Raw genomic sequence first — 19,518 nt, 5'->3', positions numbered from 1 at the left:
ATGTATGAGAACAAAGTATGGACTTTGGTGGATTTGCCCGATGATTGGCAAGCCATAGAGAATAAATGGATCTTCAAGAAGAAGACTGACGTTGATTGTAATGTTACTGTCTACAAAGCTCGACTTGTCGCAAAAGGTTTTCGACAAGTTCAAGGGGTTGACTATGATGAGAATTTCTCACCCGTAGCGATGCTTAAGTCCGTCCGAAACAAAGTGTGCAAGCTCCAGCGATCCATCTATGGACTGGTGCAAGCATCTCAGAGTTGGAATATATGCTTCGATGAGGTGATCAAAGCATATGGTTTTATACAAACTTTTCGTGAAGGCTGTATTTACAAGAAAGTGAGTGGGAGCTCTATAGCATTTCTGATATTATATGTAGATGACATATTGTTGATTGGAAATGATATAGAATTTCTAGATATCATAATAGGATACTTGAATAAGAATTTTTCAATGAAAGACCTCAGTGAAGCTGCTTATATATTGGGCATTAAGATCTATAGAGATAGATCAAAACGCTTAATAACACTTTCACAAAGCACATACCTTGACAATTTTTTTGAATAAGTTCAAAATAGATCAGTCAAAGAAAGGGTTCTTGCCTGTATTGCAAGGTGTGAAGTTGAGTAAGACTCAAAGCCCGACCACAACAGAAGATAGAGAGAGAATGAAAGTCATTCCATATGCCTCAGCCATAGGTTCTATAAAGTATACCATGTTGTGTACCAGACCTATTGTGTACCTTGCCATGAGTTTGGCAGGGGGGTACAATAGTGATCTAGGAGTAGATCACTGGATAACGGTCAAAATGATCCTTAGCTACCTAAGAGGACTAAGGAAATATTTCTCGGTTATGGAGATGATAAAGAGTTCGCCGTAAAGGGTTACGGCTATGCAAGCTTTAACACCAATTTAGATGACTCTGAGTCTCAATTGGATACATATTGAAAGTGCGAGCAATTAGCAAGAGTAGCTCCATGCAGAGCATTGTGGATATAGAAATACAAAATACTGATAACCCACTAGTATAGGGGATCAATTGTAGCCTCTTTCGATAAGTAAGAGTGTCGAACCCAACGAGGAGCTAAAGGTAGAACAAATATTCCCTCAAGTTCTATCGACCACCGATACAACTCTACGCACGCTTAGCGTTCGCTTTACCTAGAACAAGTATGAAACTAGAAGTACTTTGTAGGTGTTGTTGGATAGGTTTGCAAGAATATAAAGAGCACGTAAATAAAAACTAGGGGCTGTTTAGATAAAGACACAATAAAGTAAATATAGCGAGTGTGGAAAAGTGGTGGTAGGAGTTGCGAAATTGTCTCTAAGCAATTGACTACTTTACTAGACCGATAGCAAGTATTATGTGGGAGAGGCCACTGCTAGCATGTCATCCCTGACTTGGAATTCTATACACTTATGATTGGAAGTATTAGCAAGCGTCCGCAACTACTAACGTTCATTAAGGTAAAACCCAACCATAGCATTAAGATATATTGGCCCCCCTTCAATCCCGTATGCATCAATTTCTATGCTAGGCTGAAGCTTCTGTCACTCTTGCCCTCCAATACATAGTCCTATCAACATACAACTAACCCTATGGTGTGATCCATATGCGCACTCATATGATGGGCACCAAAGGACAGCAACATAATCACAAGCAAATTAAATCAATCATAGCAATTCATCAACCACCGATAGGACAACAAAAATCTACTCAAACATCATAGGATGGCAACACATCATTGGATAATAATATGAAGCATAAAGCACCATGTTCAAGTAGAGGGTACAGCGGGTTGCGGGAGAGTGGACCGCTGTAGATAGATGGGGGAAAGTGATGGAGATGTTGGTGAAGATCGTGGTGATGATGGTGGTGGCCACGGCAGCGTTCCGGCGCCCCCGGAAGAGAAGGGGAGAGGGCCCCCCTTCTTCTTCTTCTTCTTCCTTGACCTCCTCCCTAGATGGGAGAAGGGTTTCTCCTCTGGTCCTTGGCCTCCATGGCATGGGAGGGGCGAGAGCCCCTCCGAGATTGGATTTGTCTCTCTGTCTCTCTCTGTTTCTGCGTTCTCCCCTGCTGCCTTTTCACCGTTTCGTGTATATATGGAGATCCATAACTCCTATTGGATTGAAACCTTCGCCCAGATTTTCTCCGAAAATTAGTTTTCTTGCGTCCAAAGTAGAGCAGCAACCGCCTAACGGGGGTCCCACGAGGGTCAGGGGCGCGCCCAGGGGGGTGGGGCGCGCCCCCTGCCTCGTGCCCCCCTCGGGCACCGCCTCGTGTTGATTCTTCTTCCGGAATTCTCCAAATATTCCAAAAATATTTTCCGTCCGTTTTTATCCCGTTTGGATTCCGTTTGATATGGGGTTTATGCGAAACATAAAACATGCAACAAACAGGAACTGGCACTGGGCACTGGATCAATATGTTAGTCCCAAAAATAATATAAAAAGTTGTCAAAAGTATATGAAAGTTGAATAATATTGGCATGGAACAATCAAAAATTATAGATACGACAGAGACGTATCAAATACATTCAGATCTGAATATGGCAAACACGTTGACTAAACTTCTCTCACAAACAAAACATGATCACACCTTAGTACTCTTTGGGTGTTAATCACATGGTGATGTGAACTAGATTATTGACTCTAGTAAACTCTTTGGGTGTTGGTCACATGGCGATGTGAACTATGAGTGTTAATCACATGGTGATGTGTTCTAGATTATTGACTTTAGTGCAAGTGGGAGACTGAAGGAAATATGCCCTAGAGGCAATAATAAATTTGTTGTTTTATATTTCCTTATTCATGATAAAGGTTTATTATTCATGCTAGAATTGTATTGGTCGGAAACTTAAATACATGTGTGAATACATAAACAAATACCGTGTCCCTAGTATGCCTCTACTGATCAAAGATGGTTAAGGTTTCCCAACCATAGACATGTGTTGTCATTTGATAACGGGATCACATCATTAGGAGAATGATGCGATGGACAAGACCCACCTGTTAGCTTAGCATAATGATCGTTCAGTTTATTGCTATTGCTTTCTTCATGTCAAATACATATTCCTTCGACTATGAGATTATGCAACTCCCGGATACCGGAGGAATACCTTGTGTGCTATCAAACGTCACAACGTAACTGGGTGATCATAAATATGCTCTACAGGTATCTCCGAAGGTGTTTGTTGAGTTGGCATAGATCAAGATTAGGATTTGTCACTCCGAGTTTCAGAGAGGTATCTCTGGGCCCTCTCGGTAATACACATCATAAGCTTGCAAGCAAATGACTAATAAGGAGTTAGTCATGAGGTTATGTATTACAGAACGAGTAAAGAGACTTGCCGGTAACGAGATTGAACTAGGTATAGAGATACCGATGATCGAATCTCAGGCAAGTAACATGCCGATGGACAAAGGGAATTACGTATGTTGTCATAACGGTTCGACCGATAAAGATCTTCGTAGAATATTTAGGAGCCAATATGGGCATCCATGTTCCGCTATTGGTTATTGACCGGAGAGGTGTCTCGGTCATGTCTACATAGTTCTCGAACCCGTAGGGTCCGCACGCTTAACGTTCATTGACGATATAGTGTTATATGAGTTATATGTTTTGGTGACTGAATGTTGTTCGGAGTCCCGGATGAGATCACGGACATGACGAGGAGTCTCTAAATGACCGAGAGGTAAAGATTGATATATAGGACGATGTTATTTGGACACCGAAAGTGTTTCAGGACGTACCGGGAAGAAATCGGGTCACCGGAAGGGGTTCCAAGCACCCCCGGCATGTATATGAGCTTAATGGGCCAAAGGAGGGGACAGACCAGTGATACGTCTTCGCCGTATCTACTTTTCCAAACACTTTTGCCCTTGTTTTGGACTCTAACTTGCATGATTTGAATGGAACTAACCCAGACTGACGCTGTTTTCAGCAGAATTGCCATGGTGTTATTTTTGTGCAGAAATAAAAGTTCTCGAAATGACCTGAAAATCACGGAGATTATTTTTGGAATTAATAAAAAATACTGGCGAAAGAATCAAGGCCAGGGGCCCACACCCTGTCCACGAGGGTGGGGGCGCGCCTACCCCCTGGGCGCGCCCCTGCCTCGTGGGCCCCCTGGAGCTCCACCGACCTCAACTCCAACTCTATATATTCGTGTTCGGGGAGAAAAAATCAGAGAGAAGGATTCATCGCGTTTTACGATATGGAGCCGCCGCCAAGCCCTAATCTCTCTCGGGAGGGCTGATCTGGAGTCCGTTCGGGGCTCCGGAGAGGGGAATCCGTCGCCATCGTCATCATCAACCATCCTCCATCACTAATTTCATGATGCTCACCGTCGTGCATGAGTAATTCCATCGTAGGCTTGCTGGACGGTGATGGGTTGGATGAGATTTATCATGTAATCGAGTTAGTTTTGTTAGGGTTTGATCCCTAGTATCCACTATGTTCTGAGATTGATGTTGCTATGACTTTGCTATGCTTAATGCTTGTCACTAGGGCCCGAGTGCCATGATTTCAGATCTGAACCTATTATGTTTTCATGAATATATGTGAGTTCTTGATCCTATCTTGCAAGTCATTAGTCACCTACTATGTGTTATGATCCGGCAACCCCGAAGTGACAATAATCGGGACCACTCACGGTGATGACCGTAGTTTGAGGAGTTCATGTATTCACTATGTGTTAATGCTTTGGTCCGGTACTCTATTAAAAGGAGGCCTTAATATCCCTTAGTTTCCATTAGGATCCCGCTGCCACGGAAGGGTAGGACAAAAGATGGCATGCAAGTTCTTTTCCATAAGCACGTATGACTATATTCGGAATACATGCCTACATTACATTGATGAATTGGAGCTAGTTCTGTGTCACCCTATGTTATAACTGTTGCATGAATAATCGCATCCGGCATAATTCTCCATCACTGATCCAATGCCTACAAGCTTTTCACATATTGTTCTTCGCTTATTTACTTTTCCATTGCTACTGTTACAATCACTACAAAACTATCACCATTACTTTTGCCACCGTTACTGTTACTTCTATACTACTTTGCTACTAAATACTTTGCTGCAGATACTAAGTTATCCAGGTGTGGTTGAATTGACAACTCAACTGCTAATACTTGAGAATATTCTTTGGCTCCCCTTGTGTCGAATCAATAATTTTGGGTTGAATATTCTACCCTCGAAAACTGTTGCGATCCCCTATACTTGTGGGTTATCAATCAGCCCAAAAGGGGCTGGTGTGCCTCCTCCCTTGTTTGGCCAGCCCTAGGAAAGGAAAAGGGGGAGGGCTAGCCCCTCCTGCCTTTCCCTTTCATGGGAGAAAGGAAAGGGGGGGAGGCGCCACCCTCTCCTGCCTTTCCCCCACTCCTATACATGGCAGGGGGCGCCACCTTGGGAGAGACCTCAAGTAGGATTCCTCCTACTTAGGCCCCCCTTGGTTGCTCCTCCCTCCCTCCCATCTATATATATGTGGGAGGGGGCGCCTAGCGCATAAGAGACAATGTCTTAGCCGTGTGCGGCGCCCCCCTCCATCGTTTACACCTCCGGTCATATTTTTGTAGTGCTTAGGCGAAGTCCTGCGGAGATCACTTCACCATCACCCTCACCACGCCGTCGTGTTGCCAGAACTCATCCACTACTTCGCCCGTATTGCTGGATCAAGAAGGTGAGGACGTCATCGAGCTGAACGTGTGCAGAACTCGAAGGTGTCGTACGTTCGGTACTTGATCGGTTGAAGCATGAAGAAGTTTGACTACATCAACCGCGTCACTAAACGCTTCCGCTTACGGTCTACGAGGGTACGTAGACAAACTCTCCCTTCGTTGCTATGCATCTCCATGGATAGATCATTGCGTGTGCGTAGAATTTTTTTGTTTTCCTTGCAACGTTCCCAACAGACGAGCTCCTTAAACGGGCCTCAAACGCCCGGGCTGACCGGCACCTCTCATATCCAGCCCAAATATGGGGTGGATATGAGGGCGCCAGGGCACGACCGCCACGTCGGACCCAACAGCCAGACCCCACCGCAAATTGCACCAAATCCACCAAACCCTTCCTCCTCCATCCGCCGCCCGTCCAACCTTTCCCGTGCCTGAACCCTCGTCGTCCTCCACCCTTGCTCTCAATCCTCACCACCAGTCCCGGTCCATCGCTACAGATGTCGTCCAGCCCGTCCCAGACCGCCGCGATGGAGACGCAGTCCGCCTCGTCCGTCGGCGTCCCTTTGTCGGCTCCGACTTGCAAGGCGGGGAACGTCGCCCGGAAGTTGCGGCTACGCCGGCAGCGAGAGAGGGAGGCAGCGGCGGTGGCGCAGGGAGGTTCGAACATGGTGGAGCAGTTCTCTCCTCCGCTGCGCCCAGAACCCCGCACCTCTTCCATCCGAGCGCCGACGCGGATTACGCCGTCCGACCCCGTTGGGACAGAGGAGGATTCAACGGCCGGCTGGGCCATTCCGGAGAGCTTTCCACCCACGCAGATGTCGGCGGTCGACGTATGTGACTCACCGCAGCTTTCCGGGCACAGATGAGCACGGACACCGGCAGCGCCCGGGCTGCCCTCGACATGTTCGACGGAATGACCGAACAAGAGTCGACACGTTTTCTTTGCTCCTATCCGATCAGATTTTTGCATAGACCACTAATTCATTTTCGCACATGATGAATGTTTGCAAACCATAATCATGTAGTAGGCGTTCTTCTCGAACATGATCAATGACAATGAAGATCCAACCGAAGTGGAGTATGAATTGGAGGCCACCCCCGCATTTGAAGTTGGCACAATATCCGATCTCAAGCCATCCATCACGCTCGGACATTGAATTCATTTTGGCATGTCCGGTTTGTTAAATTATAATTTGCTTTGCTTTGTTGCGAATTATTGAATTAAGATAATTTGTATTGTATAATTGGCGCGCACTGATTACATGAATTTGAGGATCACAATTTTGAGATATGTGGATGAGTAGTGTAATATATGAGGGGCCGGCGGGGATGTCCACGGACGCGCGTATAGGGGCGGATTTGCCAGCTGTAGATGATCTAATTGAAAGCAGCGCGAGGAGTGAAGTAGTATGTGGTCTTGAACATAGACTGTAAGCTTGGTAGGTAGGCGGCGGAGCCATGGCGGACCTTGTGGTGGGCATGGCCAAGTCGGTGGTGGATGGGGCGCTGACCAAGGCCCAGGCGGCGATCGAGGAGGAGTCCAAGCTGCGGCAGAGCGCGCAGCGCAATCTGGTGTTCATCACCGGCGAGTTCCAGATGATGCAGGCCTTCCTCAACAACGCCGACAGCGACCGCCTGGAGAATCCGGTGGTGCGGACCTGGGTGCGGCAGATCCGCGACCTGGCCTACGACGTGGAGGACTGCATCGAGTTCGTCGTCCACCTCGACAAGAACAACAGCTGGTGGCTCCGCCTTCTCAACCCCGTGAGCTGGCTCCTCGCGCCCTGCCTGGATCTCGCGCCGCTGCCGCTCGACGAGGCGGTCGACGAGCTGGACCGGCTCAAGGCCAGGGTGGAGGACGTGAGCAGCAGGAACACGCGCTACAGCCTCATCAACGACTCCGGCTCCAAGCCCGCCGCCGCCGCCGACGAGCACGACCCGGTTTCCTCCTGCGATGCTGTCGGTGGCGCGATGGCGTTCAACAGGCTCTTCGAGGCGGCATTTAGAATCACCCAAAAAGGGGAACTCACCCAGCTGCTCCCCAAGAAAGACCATGACCTCGGAGTCATCTCCATCTGGGGCACCGGCACCGGAGGCGGGGAAGATCTTGGGATGGCATCCATCGCCTGGAACGCCTACGTTGATAAAGGGACCTGCCAAAACTTCGTCTGTCGTGCCTGGGTGAAGCTGATGCATCCCTTTGATCCCCACCAGTTCGTCAGGTCTTTGACGGCTCAGTTCTATGCAGCTTCCTCCTCTCCTGGCGAGGAGCACGCGACCTCCGTAGGTGGTGTACGAGTCCTGATGAAGATGGAGGCCGCGGGAGGAGGAGAACCCCTCAAGGATTTCGAGCAGCTTGTCATGAACAATAGGTACCTCGTTGTGCTGGAGGACGTGTCCTCCATGGCAGACTGGGATGCTATCAGGAGGTTCTTTCCAAACATGAAGAATGGCAGCTGCATCATCTTGCCTACCCACCAATTCGAGGTAGCAAGCTTGTCCGTTGGACATCCATACCAAGTGCTGCATCTCAACCAGCTATCAGCAGAGCACTCTGTTTACGCCTTCTTTACAAAGGTAATTAAGCCTAGCCAGAACCTCATCAGTTTTTGTTTCTACTGGTGAATAGACTAATTACACATTTAGTGAAGTACAGTACTCAATTTCTTATTAACTAACATATGTTACTACTTATGTTTAGGGGTCTCGATATGATGTGGATCAAGGCAGGGAAATCAATAATGCACCTGCCAGCAAGAATGTATCAGTCGGCAACTGTAAGGAGGAAGCAGCCAAGAAGTGGATGAACAGGCATCCTCTTGTTGGACGCGAGTCGGAAATGAAGGATCTTGCTCTAAAGGTAATTAATGCACGGTACAAGAGCTACCAAGTTATGTCCGTGTGGGGAATAGCTGGCGTTGGAAAATCAGCTCTCGTCAAGAACATGTTCTGCGACAGAATTTGTATAGGCACCCTATTCCAGAAGTATGGTTGGGTGGATGTATCACATCCTTTCAATTTATGGAACTTCTCTCGAATCTTACTTTCCAGTCTTGGTTCTGAATATCTTCAAGCCGGTGAGACTGAGGACTTGTGTACGATGGGAAGCCGAAATCCCATTGTCGAGTGTCGTGAGATTCTGAAAAAGCATAGATGCCTGGTTGTTATTGATGGACTGCAGTCCACAGAAGAATGGGATCTCATAAAAGCTAACTTGGTATCAGGGTCTAATCGTCAGAATGTTATCATTGCCGTTACAATTGAACAAGAAATGGCCTCTCATTGCCGTGGAGTTAAGGGAGAGCTCGTGTTTAATGTCAAAGGTTTGGAAGCTGACACAGCCTTTGAACTCTTCAAGAAGGTGCATTTTTCATAAAATAAACTTAATTCTATTCATTTTACTTACTTCTGTCCAGTTCCTTGTATGTATGTTTGTATGAAGTTACTCGACTCCTCTCCTCGTATTTTATTACGCAGTGCTATTATTTTGTTGAGTACACTACTTGTGCTACATTGTTTTCATTTTTCATAGTTGTTGATTTGTGTCATAGTATTTGTATTGTACTAATGTGGAATGCACTCCTTTTAAAAGTACAAAATGGTAAACTATAAATCTACTTTGAATACTAAATTTCTGTCATGTTAGGTATCTGACATATTAGAAACCTTAAAGCTCTCTTGTGATTTTAATGAATCCCTGAATTCACTGGAATGTGCTATCCACGTGATGTGGATGTTGTTGCGGTCCCAAGCTAAGGGGGCATAGCACAATCGAAAAAATGTATTTTTTTTTAAGAACACTGGATCATGTTGACGTTCCAGATACATATAACATGCCATATAATTCATATGTAATTTATATCTGCACTTGTGAAACAATCATAATATATAAATCCTGCATAGTTCTTGAAAGTAGTGTGTGCCAAGATTCACAGTACCATTCTCTATTTTATTTTCCCATATGTCATTGATTTTCTAGGAAAAAGTGTACAACACTTTCTTTTTCTATCTGGTCACAAACCCTGTAATTTCTTTTAATTAGACTAATTTGAACTCTTTGTACATATTTCTTTCAACATGCACACATCCCACCCACCTCATCAAAGGCCCACCTCAACAAGCATGGAAAAAGTTTTCCATTATATTATACTATTAATATTTAATAAAATATTTTTCAACTATACTATAATAAAATACAATAGATAATATGTATTTTCAGTTTTCATTTGTATATTGTTAATACAAATATTAATGTTCCATACTACAAAATCTCATTGAAATATAATGTAACTGATTCCCGCAGCAACACGTGGGGTAACATTTAGCATATTAATGATGTAGTAAATGTTGTTACTGTTCCAGTAAACAATTGATTTTGGATACTATATTTGGTGAAATGCTCGATATCTTCCATTCCTATGATCCCCATTTTTCTATGATTTTCTCACCGCTCCTCAGATCTGCCACCATGTGTTTGTTTCAGGGAAGCCCATGTAATACATGGGGTCACACCTGATATCCTCAGTGTCTCCAAACTTTCTTGTAGATAAGTTGATGTATTTCTTTTTTCTAGTTTGGTTACAGTAGGATGCTTGTGCTACCTAAATAGTGAACTTACTCTCCTTTGTCTTTTTTACTTCATGGCATCATAGCATTCAAAACTAAGATATACAATGCATTATATCTAGCAATCAATATGAAAGTTCAGTGTATTTTACTTTGGCACTCTGACTGATGTGAATATAAATTTGTTTGAATAACAGGTATCCAAGAAGAGTGAAGTCGCAGAGCTACAAGAACTTACGTCACTATGTGGTGGACTTCCGAAAGTTATAGTGGAGATAGCCAGCTCATTCGCCAAAAATACAGATCGATGGAAACATACACTTTCTACCAAAAACAAGTTTATGCTAGAGCTCGAGAACAACGGAGAGTTTGACAGTCTAAAGGGTCTGTTTGGTTGGATGAATTCATACTTCCGCAAATGCCCAGATTCTCTCAAGCCATGTATCTTGTATCTACCAATTTTCCCTCGAAACCAGCTCATTCGGCGGAGGCGACTAGTAAGGCGGTGGATTGCTGAGGGTTACTCCAGGGACAGCCATGAAGAATCTGCAGAGATGACTGGGGAGAAACAATTCTGTGACCTCATTAATCTGAGCATAATCCAGCAGGCATCTGCGTTGGGTTTGGGTGGCACAAGGATGGTCTTCTGCCAAGTCAATGGCTTCTTTCGTGAGTATATTGTCTCGCGCCAAATGGAAGAGAACCTTGTGTTTGAACTTAGGGGCAGTTGTGCCTTAACCACCCAACGCACAGGGCGTCACCTTGTGATATTAGAGAGCTGGGTCAGAGATAGAATTGTGTACGAGAGCATTGACTTTTCACGCCTCCGGTCACTCACGGTGTTTGGAAACTGGAAATCATTCTTCGTTTCTGAAAGTATGAGGCTTCTTCGGGTGCTTGATCTAGAGGGTGCATCAGAATTAGAGTATAGCGACCTCAAGAAGATTGTGAAGTTGATGTGTCGCCTCAAGTTCCTCTCACTGCGAGGATGCCATGAAATCTGCCATCTGCCGAGTTCAATAGGAGGTCTGAGGCAGCTTCAGACTCTTGATGTTAGACACACCTCCATAGTCACCCTGCCGGTGAACATCACCAAGTTAGAGAAGCTGCAGTACATCCGTGCGGGAACCACTGCTCCAGCAAATGAAGCACCAACACCACATCATTTAGTGCCCCAGCTGTCCAATTGCTGTGGTGGTCATCACCTGGTTGGTGTTGTGATGCCTCCAGGGATTGGGAAACTGACGGCATTGCACACACTTGGTGTTGTCAATGTCAGTGCTTCAGGGACAAAGGCCTTCCTAGAAGATCTCAAGAAGCTCACCCATTTGCACAAACTCGGAGTGTCTGGCATTAACAAGAATAACAGTAATGAGTTTTTCCGCGCAATCTCAGTTCTTGTCCATCTGGAATCACTGTCGGTGCGGCTCGAGGACAACAATCAAGGTTGTTTGAATGGTATACCGCTGCCTTTGGAGGGCTTGAGGAGCCTTAAAATGCATGGGCTTGGAGACCAGTTGCCAAACTGGAGTGGGCAGCTCACTATGCTTGCAAAGATGGATTTGGAAATAGCCAAGTTGATGGAAGATAATGTCTCCCCGCACTCAGAAGGTGCGACGCCAGAAGGAAGAAGGAAACCAACTAGGGGTGTCATCAAGTTCCTAAGCGAGCTACCAGGATTATGTATTCTACGTCTTCGTGTCGATCACCTTCAAGATAATCAGCTTGACGTGTCTGTCATTACTAATGACCTAGAGGAAGACTCTTTCAAGAAAATGAAGATCTTCGAGATTGCTTGCAGCTCCAGCTTAGAAGTTAGTTTTGGAGAAAAAACAATGAAGAAACTTGAGCAGCTGAAGGTCGACTGCTCTAGTGGCTCATCGTTGTTAGGCCTGAAGCATTTACCTGAACTCAAGGAAGTCTTGCTCAAGGGTTCCAGTGATGAAGAACTCAAGGCTGATCTCATCGCTGTGCTTGAGAACCACCCAAAGCAAAAGAAACCTGTTGTGAAGTTTGAGAAACTACGAGAGCCTCTTCGTCCTGATAGTTTGGGAGGTCAAGGGGGTCATTAATCTTGTTGCTGGTTTAATCTTGTAGCACTGCATCTTAGTTGCTCTGCTTTCAAACATCAAACCTGGGGCCTTATACTTCCACAGCGGTCACATTAGTCACTTGGCAATTAGTTATCCTAAGATTAGCGGGTGTCTTAATTAGTTAGACTTGGCAATTCCTTCTTGATTGAGACATTAGTTGTACAAGCTATCATGCTAAGTGGATCAAAGCATAGTCCGTTATGTCGACTGGATGGTCTTGGTCTATAGGCATGCTTGAGTGCACACCACATGCGGAGAGGTTTCTTTTAATGTATCTTAGCCCCTTGTCCAATATCCAACGCCAAAACCAAAACTGAACATTAAGGTTCATTCTCAACATGTCCGCGAGTGTATTTGTTGCAACAAGTGTACCTGGCACATTCTGTAACACCTTGGCAAAGTCATCTGCTAATTGTACTAGCCGTGGATGTTCTGGGGGTCTACACTCCCAAATGCCAATGTCTTGAAAAGGTACAGCTCATCACAAGACAGATCACTTAGAAAAATAGGTTTCACCGATCCAAATCAGGCTAGTGTTTGAAGTCTACTTAAGATGATGATCTTGAAAACAAGAATAGTCCAATCCTACAGTCAAGAGTGTAAATAATGAGTATACTCTTGCTTAAATTCCCTTTTGTCCTCCCAGATTAACCATGGTTGAATAGCAAGGCAACTTTTCGAAAATGGAAAGCAACTGTAGTAACACCATGGATAGTTGTAGCTTTGAAGAACTTCTCAATGAAGCATCCAGTGATTGTGCAACTTACTCGGCTTGATGATGGCTGGCGGTGGTGAGGACCATGACAGGGCTCCTGCGGCCATGGGTGCCGGTGAGGGGTATGAGCCATGAATGTTCATCTTGGTTTGATTATGTGGTTTGTTCTGCGAGGTTTCAATTTTTTTTTTGTAGGTTTTGTGATTGCCATCAGAAGAGGGAGTTTAGTTCGGTCTCATTCTCTGGAGAGTTGGTAGAGAGCTGTTCCTGGTTTGATTGCGTCGATTGCTTTGCTTATTTATTTTTAATTAGGTCATAGGCGATGTTCTAAACCTCTGATCCATGTAGGCATCATAGAAACCAACAACTGAATTCCCATTTTCTTTGTGAATGTATGATTCTTTCCTGCCGTGGTGCCAAATTTTGGCAGGCATCTAATGTACTTATAGTGGTAAGTTGTATCAACTAGATGGATTACATCATTTCATAGTGTTCCCTTCATTACAGCTCGTCGACATGTTTGGTTTTCTTTATGAAATACTCCCTCCGTCCCAAAATATGTCTCAACTTTAGTACAACTTTGGGAGTAGATGGATTGATCTTTGATGTGTGCCAATACTGGAGTGATACATCCTTATCCTTCATAGTGCTACTATCTGGTTGGAGGAGTGTTTTGCTGTTGGTAGTCTGATCCAGTTTGACCAATCTTTGCAAGGTTCTTCCGAACCATCTTTGACATTTTGAGGGATAACTTCTGATTTCTTTGTTAGTTCTTGGGAAACAAGATCCAATCAGGTTCCACTTTTTTACAGAAGATAGTTTCCAGGACAAGAAGGTATATTTATCTTCCTGAAAGGAAAACTGTAATTTCACTTGGAAATACAAACTGTTTCCATTAGCAAATTTGGTTGTATTTTCATATGCTTTTCTTCCGCAATATATCTCTAATGTGATTACCGGGTAAGGCTAATCTTTCTCACATATTCAAACCTTTATGTACTATCACAATGCTCTGGCAAGACTGCCTAATTTATTGGGTCTGTTTCATGTGGAAGCAAAATCTATAGTCAGCAGCTTGGCCAACTTCTTCTGTTCTTCACCATGTTTCGGATTCAGCAAGTTATGTTCAGTCATCAGTTTGTTATATGCCTTGCCTAGCCACCAAAGTAAGATCTTGTCCTCGTACTCTTTAGTAGGACAACAGTTTTCCAAATGCCACACCTGAGATTAATAAAAATATGTGACAATACTGTACCACAGGTAAAAGTATCACCATTGCTATTTATGTTCAACAGAGGTACGTAACGATTTCCTTGGAAACAAGAATGAAGTTGACAGTTTCTCCGAGCTCAAACTCACAGGGCCATCAGAAAAGGCTCTTCTAATAGTTTTTTTTTCGAAAAGGAGGATTATCTCCGGCCTCTGCATCTAGGCGATGCATGCGCCATTTTATTAATAATTCACAAAGACCTTACAAAGAAGTACATCAGGTTGTCTGAAGCCATAAACTTAGCAACATCCGTCGCTACTCCTATCCACTTGATAAAGGGTGCCGAAATATAAGACGTTTTGGCACTTTAAATCATAAACTGTCAAACGTTTTATATTTGGGAACGGAGGGTGTAATTTATTTAAGCTCATTCGAATCCTAAACCTTCCTTTAATGGTTACCGGCCACCTTTTTGCTTCGTTTCATTACAAGTTTACAGCACACCAAGAGATCCAACAGTGAATAGCAAGAGAAGCATTCCCAACCACAGGTCCTCCTAAGCTTTACTTCAAGTCTTCAACCAGTCCAATTATAACCCACTTTAACTGCCTGAGGAGCCATGACCGGTGCAGACAGTGGTTAAAATTTTGATAGAGGCTGGGATGAATACCAGTAAAAAAAAATCTATTTTTTTATTTGCGGAATACAGAGCTGTCACTGCTTGTACACAGTACGAGTATATATAGTGTAGGGTCAACATGGCAGTAAGCCACTAAGTAGCAAGGTAAGTAACACATGAGTACGCGAACTAACTAGTTTCAACATCAACAATGAAGTAGAAAAATGGTGAGAGATTATGCATGTGCAATTTTTTTTTTTTAAAAAGAGGGGACATCCCTCGACCTCTGCATCGAGCACAACCTTTTATTTATCATATCAAAGTTCATCATCCGACCATAACAAAGTTCAACCAATAATTTGTCGCACATGACTGCCCTAAGGGCAAATTAAAAAAAATAGAATATCGTAGGAAAATGGGTCTCATGCATCACAAATCCTCCTAGTAGGCCGCCAGCCAAATCGGCTAAACAAATCCTGAGGGACCATTTCTCATCGGTTGCACCCAAAGACCGTAGGCGCCCGATCCTCCTCCTTATGTAGTAATGACCACGTATGGATCCAGCTGCTGGCCTTGAAGATAACCTGCAAAAAATTTGAAACTTTCGTTCTGTTAAAAATACAATCATTATGAGTGTTCCAAACGGCCCAAAGTAAAGCACAAATTCCCACACGAATCCGAGACTTCAACTTAGGGTGCATCCCCACTAACCAGTTTCCAAACATATTTGTACTACTCGTCGGTGGAGGTAGATTGAAAGCTATATGGATCGTTTGCCATAGTAGCTTGGCAAGTGGGCATTGAAGGAATAGATGCTCAATCAACTCCTCATCGCCACAAAAGCAACACTTGGTGCATCCTTGCCAATCTCTTTTTATCAGATTATCTTTTGTTAGGATGACCTTGCGATCCGAGTACCACATGAAGAATTTTATTTTCAATGGGACTTTCATTTTTCATATAAATTTGTAGTGAAAATGTTGCCCATCATTGATGAGGTCTGTATGCATGGATTTGACTGTGAAGACAGTCGACTTCCAACAGAATGTGTCTGATTCGTGTGAAAGGTTGACCATCATCAACCTTTCAACAAGGTTTAATTGGAGGCATGGTATCGAGAGAGGAGGCGGCAGTGCCAAATGGTGAGACAACACGGACGCCGTAGCCAGGCCAAGTGCGGATCACGGCTTTGCCTCGGTATACAAGATGGCATGCAGCACAGCAGGGAGAGCTGCACCTCCATCAACGTTCACACACCTTTGTATACTCTTCGTTTCTAACGTCTCTTAGCATCTCACCACAAGGGTTTTCTGAATTATTTTTTATCCAAGAATCAACCATGCCACGCTTGCATGCGTGGAACATGGAGTGGGCACGACGCACGCCCGTAGAGTTCTTCCTCGTTGGCAGCCCCCTATTCGAGTCTGAACCCTTGATCCGGAGCATGGAACTGATGAACTGAGATTGTCCTGGTGGGTGTAGGCAGTTATGCCTAACTGATTTTCAACACCCTCTACTAGCTCCGAGGAAATTGTTCCCAAAATGATGGTTGTTTGAGAAGAATTCCAACGCAATACCCGTTGGTACAGCGTCGACATAACATAAATACGTCTTACATTATGGAATGGAGGAAGTAGTTTTTTTTTAACTGGCCGGAACTCTATCATGCTTCCTTTTGAAACGGAATGGTATGGCTTTTGATGCACCTCATCTGAACATGTCGTTCTTTTTTCGGCTAAACATCTGAAACCGGAAACAAGTCGGGGCCAGCACGAAATGCTTACGAGACAGGCTGCAACTTCATCAGGCATTCCACTGGGCCAAAATCCACCAGAATCCTAGAATAAGATAAGGTGTCGCCAAGGTCACCTCGTGAGGCAAATGCACTTGATCGATTGGCCAAAACACTAGTTTGGCCGACACAAGCTGAACGCGGCGGGGCCGAGATAAAACACCCTGAAGAACCAAGCCGAAGCGTGCAATGTCGCCACAGGAGCTACTGAGACCCAGGTTCCTTCTCTCAGTCGTTCGTTCAACCGCTTCATCATATCTCTCGAGGCAAACATTCCAGACGAACCTGCGGCCATCGAACGGTCGACCGAGCCCCATGGGCGCCGGCCAAGCCCAAGCAGCCGCACCCACAACTTTCCAGCGCTCCATCGTCCAGCTCCAGGCGGCAGGATTGCTCGCTGCGATGCAGCATCCACGATCCATGTGACCGGTATCCATGGACGGGCCCGCGCAGAATGGACCTCAAAAGCGATAAAAACACTCTGCACCTCTGCTGCTGCTGCTTAAAAACGCAGGCGGGGAAGAAAAGATCCCGCTTTAGGACCAGCCTTTACACGTACGATCGCACATTATCAACAACTAACCAGCTACGTGTAGTGTACGTACGTACAGTACAAGGTAAGTAGGCCCGTGGCGTAGCATGATTAGCGTCTCCTCGAGAGCGGCGCCTCTCCTCTCCGGCCACGTCGAGTAAGCTCAAACACCATGATTCTGTTCCTCAAAGCGCTCATCAAGGCGAGGCATGCCAAGCTTAGGCACTGCAAAGTCTCTGCAAAACACTGGTAGAAACTGGAGTACGTAGCTATAGCTGCTAGTAGAAAGGATGGACAGCTGCATGGTAAAGAATGAAATCAAGCCTGTGTGCACGCAGTGCCTATGCAGGTAGGTACTAGGTAGCCTCTGAATGCAACGAGTTCTTGTGATGGCGGCGTCGTGGTCTGATGAGTAGGTGCCGTAGCCGATGATCGGACGCGGCTGCTGCTTAAGTTTCTGAAGCTAAAGTGAGGTAGTAGACGAGTGGACCTAATTACAGTAGATGTTACAACTTTGAGGAGACTTTTCTTCTCCACAGGCTAGCTAATCGAGCCTGCCTGCCTGCATGCGTGCATGCAGGACAGCTTCTGGGCCTATAATCCGGCCGATTCATGCTGTCTTTGACCGTCCGGCGTTTGGGCGAGGGTGGTAGTACGTACGTACGGTGTGATCCTAATCTATGCTGGCCCGTCAATGTTGTAACTTGTGTTTTTACAAACAAAAAAAACTGTGGTCCATCTATGTTGTGCGTGCGTGTGCGTGTATACTTCGAATGAATAGGTTACTCCACTCTTACTAGACGTCTTCTCCCCTTCAGAATATTCCGTGTCGTCTAAAGGAAGAACAAGGCGAAGGGCATATAAGACACATTCATCGAACTCGTTCAGTATAAGTCTGTAACCTCCATCTACAGGAGTACAAGACTCAACTCTACATGAGTTTGGTGTACCCAAGTTGGTCAATTGAGATTTCGGATCCCATCTTCCAGTCGTCGACTCGTTCGTTTGACTCGATTACACTCGAAACTGGTAAACTGCGTCTCTTTCCAGCTCCCGAGAGGCTATATGCATGCATACAACAAGCTGCAGTCCATGCCCTTCAGCTGGTCATTTGGCCCTATCTTTGTCCATTATGCAGCACGGCACTCTGATCAAGTGCCATGGCCAGAGGCCATGCCCGGCCGGCCTTGATCTGTATCATTGCATGGACAACCATGCCATGGCTCTCACTCACCACCACCAGTTAGCTCGCACTTGCCCATCAGGCTTAGCATGCGCAGACAGCCACCAGCAGCACGCTGCAATGGATAACTAGGTATGGATTTGTGTTGGAATGTTGCGACATGGCCTGAGAGTGGTGGCCAGCCCTTTTTTTTTTGACGGAATCTCGTCAGAGGGCCAGGAGCTCTGGCATTGCATTATAGAAGAAGAGAGTTGATCCAGTTTATAAAGGAAACCGGATCGAAAACCTCACAAAATGGCCGGTTTATAAGGAAAACCGAGCCGAAAACCCATGATTAGGCCGATCAATGGTTTCTAGTACCACAGATACGGTTCATGGAAAACTGAGATGGTTTCTATCACTGATTGGGTTGGAGCCCTTACTAACCTTGTGAACTCCACACTTGCTCTGTATGCAACTCTGTGGTCAACCACTCCGTTAATTTGATGGTCATTTGTGTGCCTAGCTTGCTACGAGTTGACTCTCAGGCCTAGCCAGCATTAACCGTAGAGTGGAGTAGGGAAACATGTTACACTAAACACAAGGAGGAACATGCATGTATGTATCTAAACTATTGGTGCACGAGAGGAAACAGAGAAAGCATTGGTCCGTGTTGAGCTGCATCGATGTCCTCCACCACTGCTCCCTAGGCTCCCCCATGCTTGCCTCCGTCAGGATTCGACGACTAAATCAGACATCTGCCATGAAATCATGTGCTCGTGCTCGTGCGGTTGGTGAGGTGAGGCGAGGCTAGGAATGGCGCGGAAATGAAGAATGCAACTCTTGTAGTGCAAAGCGGAAAGAGGACTTGACAAGCAGAAGCAATATGCATGTGATTCTAGGTGGAAAACATTGTTAGCAATTCTGACTGACTGCGCATGACCTGAAGTGTATATATGCCTTGGAACGACGGTCTACGTACCGCTATAGTAAGCAAAGAAGGTGGAAGTGTCACGTATGTGATATGTCCCCAAAAATTCGTCGTTTGGCCGAACGTGGATTTTCCCCAAGTAGCCGCTTCCGGTTCCCCGTTGACAAGATGCATGTATCTCAAAACAATAAAAATTGAAGCGTGAATGTGCCACAT

The 19,518-nt window shown here is 45.3% G+C and overlaps 1 protein-coding gene across 1 annotated transcript; it reads left to right on the top strand.

Annotated features, from left to right (window-relative positions):
- The first annotated feature begins 7,013 nt into the window (after nt 1-7,013).
- Nucleotides 7,014-12,680, top strand: LOC123052324 (disease resistance protein Pik-2). Its single transcript, XM_044475463.1, has 3 exons — nt 7,014-8,259; nt 8,384-9,043; nt 10,446-12,680. The coding sequence occupies exons 1-3, from the start codon at nt 7,141-7,143 to the stop codon at nt 12,318-12,320; spliced, it is 3,654 nt and encodes a 1,217-aa protein (XP_044331398.1). The 5' UTR covers nt 7,014-7,140; the 3' UTR covers nt 12,321-12,680.
- The last annotated feature ends 6,838 nt before the right edge of the window (nt 12,681-19,518 follow it).

The sequence above is a fragment of the Triticum aestivum genome, chromosome 2D (genome assembly GCF_018294505.1).
Source record: "Triticum aestivum cultivar Chinese Spring chromosome 2D, IWGSC CS RefSeq v2.1, whole genome shotgun sequence".
Lineage (NCBI taxonomy): Eukaryota > Viridiplantae > Streptophyta > Magnoliopsida > Poales > Poaceae > Triticum > Triticum aestivum.
This window is presented reverse-complemented; position numbering and strand designations above follow the sequence as displayed.

Excerpts from the sequence above, each read along its gene's own strand:
- LOC123052324 (XM_044475463.1), top strand. The coding sequence starts at position 7,141 with ATGGCGGACCTTGTGGTGGGCATGGCCAAGTCGGTGGTGGATGGGGCG. Across the intron at positions 8,260-8,383 it reads TTTACGCCTTCTTTACAAAG|GGGTCTCGATATGATGTGGA; the intron begins GTAATTAAGCCT and ends ACTTATGTTTAG. Across the intron at positions 9,044-10,445 it reads CCTTTGAACTCTTCAAGAAG|GTATCCAAGAAGAGTGAAGT; the intron begins GTGCATTTTTCA and ends TTTGAATAACAG.